The following is a 7567-nucleotide window of genomic DNA, read 5'->3' as shown; positions in this document are numbered from 1 at the left end:
AATGACAGTTAAAAAGTCCACAGTACAACTGCCTGTTTGCCTGTCGGTCACATCCAACAGGATAGTAAGCGCAGTATCCAAATCACAGCTCGCGTACAACTGCCTGTTTGCCTGTCGGTCACATCCAACAGTATAGAAAGCGCAGTGTCCAAATCACAGCTCACGACACCAGCCGGTGAAACAAAATCAAAAGTCATATTATTAATAAAAGTGGAATCACAATATCTTGTATATATGTATAATTGTGACAGAAGATAATTACCAGAAGTAGAAACAGTCAGCAGATTTCCAGTCTGCCAGGTTATTTTCACCTATTAAGTGGTGAGCACTTTATGTTAAGTATATAGTGATCCAAGCGTACACAATTTAAAGTCACTGTCGGTGCGTATTAATGCGCATGAATGCTCACTAAAAAGTTCCAATTCGACACAAGTTAGCACTGGCTTCAAAAGTGAATGTGTAAATCGTGTGAAGCTTAATGTGGACTTTCACTACTTGTACAGCATACAACGCCCACTCATTTATAAATGACCTAAATGAGTTTACATTTTCATGTGCTAACCACCTGATTTTCGTTTACGGACAGCCAGGAGAGTTTGCCTGCCGCGTCACGGACTTTGTCGATGATGACCGAGTGAGGGTTGTGATCAACAAAAGGGACGTGGTGATCTTTCAGCGGAAGGACAAGTATTATGCAATGGACGCACATTGTTTCCGTAAGGATTTCTATCCCCCTCCCGCAACCCAACCCCCGGAACAACTTCCGGATACCTTTCAATACAGCTATATAGGTCTGACAAGAAAGAGCAATTTTCGGACACAATTCGGCTTGTTTTTTATAGTAAAACCGGCTTATTCAAGAAAACCATGTTACAGCTCTCAGTAATGGTCTTAAGTAGCATCCACACTGTATACTTCTGGAAGAAGGGGTAGGGGATGGTAAGTGTGAAAAGTAACTGGGGCGCCTGCCACAATTCTGGCGTGATATACCACTTGTCCAGGCATGTAGGCCCTATGCTCTTATATAGCGATGTTTGATTGTATTTACTGAACTATAGTGTATTTTAAGCTCTTTAAAATACAAGAGATTACATTGACACAATTGCCATGCCCCACTATATCATGACGTAGCATTGATGGACCACTATATCATGTATCATGGACACCATTGCCATGTCTCATGGACACCATTGCCATGTCTCACTATATCATGTGTCATGGACACCATTGCCATGTCTCACTATATCATGTTTCATGGACACCATTGCCATGTCACACTATATCATGTATCGTTGACACAGTGGCCATGTCTCACTATATCATGTATCATTGACACAGTGGCCATGTCTCACTATATCATGTATCTCTGACACAGTGGCCATGTCTCACTATATCATGTATCATGGACACAGTGGCCATGTCTCACTATATCATGTATCATTGACACGGTGGCCATGTCTCACTATATCATGTATCATGGACATCATTGCCATGTCTCACTATATCATGTATCATTGACACAGTGGCCATGTCTCACTATATCATGTATCATTGACACAGTGGCCATGTCTCACTATATCATGTATCACTGACACCATTGCCATGTCTCACTATATCATGTATCATGGACACCATGCCATGTCTCACTATATCATGTATCATGGACACCATTGCTATGTCTCACTATATCATGTATCATGGACACCATGCCATGTCTCACTATATCATGTATCATTGACACCATTGTCATGTCTCGCTGTATCATGTATCATGGACACCATTGCTATGTCTCACTATATCATGTATCATGGACACCATTGCCATGTCTCACTATACCATGTCTCATGGACACCATTGCCATGTCTCACTATATCATGCATCATGGACACCATTGCCATGTCTCACTATATCATGTATCACTGACACAGTGGCCATGTCACACTATATCATGTATCACTGACACAGTGACCATGTCTCACTATATCATGTATCACTGACACCGTTGCCATGTCTCACTGTATCACGTATCATTGACACCATTGCCATGTCTCACTATATCATGTATCATGGGCACCATTGCCATGTCTCACTATATCATGTACCACTGACACCATTGCCATGTCACACTATATCATGTATCATTGACACAGTGGCCATGTCTCACTATATCATGTATCATGGACACCATTGCCATGTCTCACTATATCATGTATCATGGACACCATTGCCATGTCTCACTATATCATGTATCATTGACACAGTGGCCATGTCACATTATATCATGTATCATTGACACAGTGGCCATGTCTCACTATATCATGTATCATTGACACAGTGACCATGTCTCACTATATCATGTATCATTGACACAGTGGCCATGTCTCACTATATCATGTATCATGGACACCATTGCCATGTCTCACTATATCATGTATCACTGACACAGTGGCCATGTCTCACTATATCATGTATCACTGACACAGTGGCCATGTCTCACTATATCATGTATCATTGACACAGTGGCCATGTCTCACTATATCATGTATCATTGACACAGTGGCCATGTCTCACTATATCATGTATCATGGACATCATTGTCATGTCTCACTATTGATAATGTGTGTGTTTCTTCCGTCAGATCAAGGGGGTGCCCTGTACGCTGGTGATATAGAGGTAATGCAGTTTTAACTTAAAACTTGACATCATTGGTATACGTGGTCAGTGTCTGTTCTTTTGTCTTCTGTCATCTGCTCTGCTTCTACATCTACTTGGAACTAGCGTTAGATTAATGACATTAAAGAGATTAAAGAGATCCATTTGCGTCTCTTCTTAATAAAGAGATGAGCGTGCGCATTGATCTAACTTGAGTGTAACTACGTTTCTACATGCACATTGATGTGAGTGTAACCACGCTTCTACATGTACATTGATGTGAGTGTAACTACGTGGACATTAATGTAAGTGTAACTTCGCTTTCATGTGCACATTAATTTTAGTGTACCTTCGCCATGCATCCTTCCATGCATGCAATTGTTTTGCTACTCCCCACAGGACATAGATGGACGCCCCTGTGTTAAGTGCCCGTCCCACAGGTATCGGATCTGTATTGAGAATGGCGAAAGGTTCATGGAACTACATGAGGTAAGCCCAGGACTAAAGTGCCATGGCTCTTGGTAACAAAACAGTCTGTTGCGAAACCATACAAAGGGTTCGTTTTCCCGTCCAGTGGCGACTCCGGTTGACCACGGTTCTCTTGTATCACGTGAACTCGTGGCGCGCAAAGGCTGGAGAGAATAACTGACTTGGGCAATGCTTGGACCTGAATTACTTTAGGCGGGAAAGCTAGACTACCAAATGCTTTTTGTACTCAAAACATGTTTAATGGTCGGTTGGCTAATCCAAGTACATGTAGGCCTACTTCTCTGCAATGCGTGATACCTATCTCATTCAGTAGACTTCCATTATCCCATCCATTATCCCATCCATTATCACAGAACCTTGATATATGTGTAGTACTGCAGGGCCTTTAACTTGAAAGTGTTTATGTTTGTATTTTTGTTTTCTTCGACAGACAGAGCCTCCGACGTGGCAGTCACGTGGTATCCGACAGAGAACTCACACAGTATTCTTAAAAGATGATAAACTCTTTGTGCGACTCTCAAGTTTTGACAAGCCTTTTGATTCGGATAAATACAACGACGGTACCGGCACCGAAAAGTGATGCAAACTTATAACAGTTCAAACAAGTCTGGAATGGAGCTGGAACATGGGTCATTACGTTGTTCATCACAAAAAAATGACACATAAACTTCATCACGACAAAATCGCACGCAATGTGTTTTTGTCCTCGAAAGCTGCTGTTGGTCATGCGATAAGTCGTGCTTTGCGACGGGAGTTCAGGGACCCATTTTACGAAGAGAGTCCAGGGAACCATTGTACGACGGGAGTTCAAGGACCCATTTTACGAAGGGAGTCCAGGGATCCATTTTACGACGGGAGTTCAGGGACCCATTTTACGAAGGGAGTTCAGGGACCCATTTTACGACGGGAGGTCAGAGACCCATTTTACGAAGGGAGTCCAGGGAACCATTTTACGACGGGAGTTCAAGGACCCATTTTACGAAGGGAGTTCAGGGACACATTTTACGAAGGGAGCCCAGGGACCAAGCTAGAGCCAGCTTAAAATTAAAGCCGCAGGTGAAACAGCAGGCGTTGGATTTGAACACGCGACCTCATTTCTCAAAAGGAAGGTAGTAGCAGCGAGCCAGCGCTTTAACATGACCATTAGAGCAAGCCATCAAAGCCAACTCAATGTTTCTCACCATGGTTTTGACAGGTAAACCATCTCCAGCGAACTATTCATCTTTACGGATGAGGTCACCTGTATATTGCCACCAAGACCTATAAGGACTGGGGGTATTTCGAGGACTGGCTGTGTGAGACAGAGCATGGACTATTGTGCGTGTCTTGTACGAACAGTATACTAGTCTCAGGGGATTACCATTCTTCAGCACAGCACCAACTAACACTCTGACAACACAATTTTGTAATTCATCAAAAACCCATTTGATCATACTGTGAAGATAATGACAAAACAACAAAATACGAGAGAAAGATAACTTACAATTTAGAAGCAATGACATTTTATTACTGACATAGCAAAAATCGCAAGCTGGAGTAAGCTGTGGGTTGTTGGCCATCATAGAACAAACTGCCTTTCAACAATAAGGTAACTTATGTGAACAATGATGAATCTTATGTACTCACTTAAAGTCAGTCTTTTGAAACAGGGTTCTTCTTCGACCTGTTAGTAGGTTTACTAATATATTTACATTTTGATTTCCTGAAATTATCAGTGAAAGGCAAATCGCGCCTAGCTTTAATAAACCATGCTATCTCAGCAGGCACTTGACGCCATGTTACAGTGAGGTCATAAAATGAAGTTACCTTTCCATGAATTGAAAACAAATATTGTGAGATGATTATACCAGGTGGGGTGCTATAGCACCAAGATATGGAGAGGGCTTACATGCCTGTAACCATTATACAACTCATGTTACTTAACCATACTGCAATCAGTAGGCCTAAATACTGATACAAAGTACAGCGTGAGTATTACATATGTGTATTAAAAGATCGCAACTCTACATCCACTGGCTGACATTGACTGAGGTCATTTGGAGTAAAGCTGCTTTCTTGATGATTCCTTAAGAACGCACCAGAGGCCCCTTCTATTAATTAGTCGCAAACTCTGTTGTTGCAATTTCCAGGACAAAATACAGTGAACAGATACGTCACCATGACAAATGCGCTTGACGCAGTATTACGACTGCTTCGTACAGCAGGCCCCAGAACTTCCGCTTTCACTTTATGCCCCTGTGTTGCCATCACAAAGTAATTTATAACCAGATATAAAAAAAAACTCCATAATTTTTACTTCTTTGTTAGGAAGCTACTTGTGTAACTATGCCAAAATGGGGTATTAAAGAAAAAGACATATCTGAATAATACAGATATTTGACACCAACGGTTTTATCAGGGTACAAAAAGAGAAACGAGAAATTGGGTAAGTAACAACATATGATCAGTCTTAGTTTTATGGCAGCTCTCAGGTTGTGGGGTGTCTCGCACCCTCACAAAATATGGCTTAGTGTTTATCATAAAACAGACAATAACAAAAACATCAGAGTATGGTAGAGAAAAATCCAAAATAAATCACTTTGGGCACAACAAGAAAATGGCACTACATAAACAAACATTGAGATCAAAGAGTAGGTGGAAATGCGTAATGTACTCTCAGATGAATTACCATTCAACTTGAATGGAACTAAATTATCAAATGGAACTATTTTCTTTTATCATGTGGCACTGTGGCATAATCATTCCTTCATGAGACCAGTAAGGCTACATGATTTAGTATGTGATTGGTGATGAGTTTTTAGTAAGACCATGTCATCTGAGGACAATGTGAGAAACCACTCAGCCACAGCAGCCTCAGCTCTGTACAGATCTCTGAAAGTTAGAATGCTTCACAAGATATTTCAACATTTTGTGCCATCACTTTGTTATTTACACATATTTACACAGCATTTACAACCACGGTAACATTTCACAATCCAAGGCCACATGGAAAACATACATACAGATTAAAACATTTGTACAGCATATCACACAAGGCTTTAGCCTTCACATAACTTTAGTATCTTCATTTTATCTTTACAGTGGACATTGGTTCATAAGGGATGACCTTGTATCCTTTTCTAGAATGCCACTCGAACTGGCTGACAACATAATATTCAATCTAGTACATGTACTTCCTAAACATGAAGCTGCTTTCTGAGTGGTGAGGTTGTATCATTTTGGAAGAACGACTAGCATTCATCTTTCCATTAATATTGAAGGTTGTGAACAACAGAAAACCGTAGGAGCTGACAGGTTGTGTGACTTGTATTGGATATTATGGAATGACTTGTTTGGGATTTGAAATGTGGAAAATACATGTATATGAAAAAACACATTAGTTAAGCAAAGCAAAAACTTAAGCTTTTTTTGTTACCATTAAACAGTGCTCAAATATTCAAACTTTACAATCTCGTCTGTTGATAAAGTCGTACATAGAGAAAAGCTGTGCAAAGACAGCTACATGGACTGACACTTACACAATGAATGCAGTTTCAGTTATTTTATGCAAAGCACTGCTCAAAGTTCGAAAAACTCATCCAAAAGCTTATTTCAGATTAAAAACTTCCACGATTGCCTACAGTACTTGGTTGTTTCCCCGTGAAATGTCGATGCTTCTGAATCAACAAAAAATTATTGTGAAAACATAAATACAAGTACAATCCTACAAACAAAAACAATATATATATATATATATACATCATATTTTATGGCTGTGAGCATTTGAAACCATATGAACAAAACAAAAAAAATCATCCACTAAGTTAACTATTGCAAGTATCACACAACAGAAAAAGTAAACAAACATAAATATTGTTTAAATATGTGATATCTATGATTTGTATCCTGTCTGTACAGATTTGTGCGTTCAAAAAGACAATGTGTTAAGATGTTGACACTTAATATATCTTGTACTACAGCACAATTTTGCACCAGACATCCCACAGTGGATGCTCCTGTCCTAACTCTATCTCTTCATCATATATTAACATTTTCATATTCCATCACCTGATCATTTTTATCCTTAGCCTTATAACTCTTGGAGCAGTTTCACAGAACTTGAACGTCATCACTTCATAATTTCTCGTAACTATTGTATAAAAACACCCTGGTTATGGTTCCTTTGTTGTCATCTACCAGGCCTAAATCACACACAGCCACTGTAACATCATAGATCAATAACCAAAAGTAAGTCAAGCCCTTTTGGGCCAGCCCCATGCACCAATTTTGTGATGATTTTAATTTAGTGCTTCATACATTAACATCGTAATCTGTGAAAAAAGAATAGAAAGAACCTGGTTGTACTAATAATTCTTCATATGAGTTGAGGAAACTTAAACTATGCAATTGTGCCTTTTAAACTCAAGGTAAAACATGCAACATCTAC

The 7567-nt window shown here is 39.9% G+C and overlaps 1 protein-coding gene across 1 annotated transcript; it reads left to right on the top strand.

Annotated features, from left to right (window-relative positions):
- Positions 1 to 336: 336 nt before the first annotated feature.
- Positions 337 to 5086, top strand: LOC135471232 (Rieske domain-containing protein-like). The gene is made up of 4 exons (XM_064750360.1): positions 337 to 716; positions 2639 to 2673; positions 3052 to 3141; positions 3572 to 5086. The coding sequence occupies exons 1-4, from the start codon at positions 479 to 481 to the stop codon at positions 3719 to 3721; spliced, it is 513 nt and encodes a 170-aa protein (XP_064606430.1). The 5' UTR covers positions 337 to 478; the 3' UTR covers positions 3722 to 5086.
- Positions 5087 to 7567: the final 2481 nt, after the last annotated feature.

This window comes from Liolophura sinensis, chromosome 7, assembly GCF_032854445.1.
Source record: "Liolophura sinensis isolate JHLJ2023 chromosome 7, CUHK_Ljap_v2, whole genome shotgun sequence".
NCBI lineage: Eukaryota > Metazoa > Mollusca > Polyplacophora > Chitonida > Chitonidae > Liolophura > Liolophura sinensis.
This window is presented reverse-complemented; position numbering and strand designations above follow the sequence as displayed.

What these genes read in the sequence shown, in the direction of transcription:
- LOC135471232 (XM_064750360.1), top strand. Translation starts at nt 479, where the DNA reads ATGTGGACTTTCACTACTTGTACAGCATACAACGCCCACTCATTTATA. An exon ending in TGTACGCTGGTGATATAGAG is followed by an intron (nt 2,674 to 3,051) that starts GTAATGCAGTTT and finishes TACTCCCCACAG; the next exon opens with GACATAGATGGACGCCCCTG. An exon ending in GGTTCATGGAACTACATGAG is followed by an intron (nt 3,142 to 3,571) that starts GTAAGCCCAGGA and finishes TTTCTTCGACAG; the next exon opens with ACAGAGCCTCCGACGTGGCA.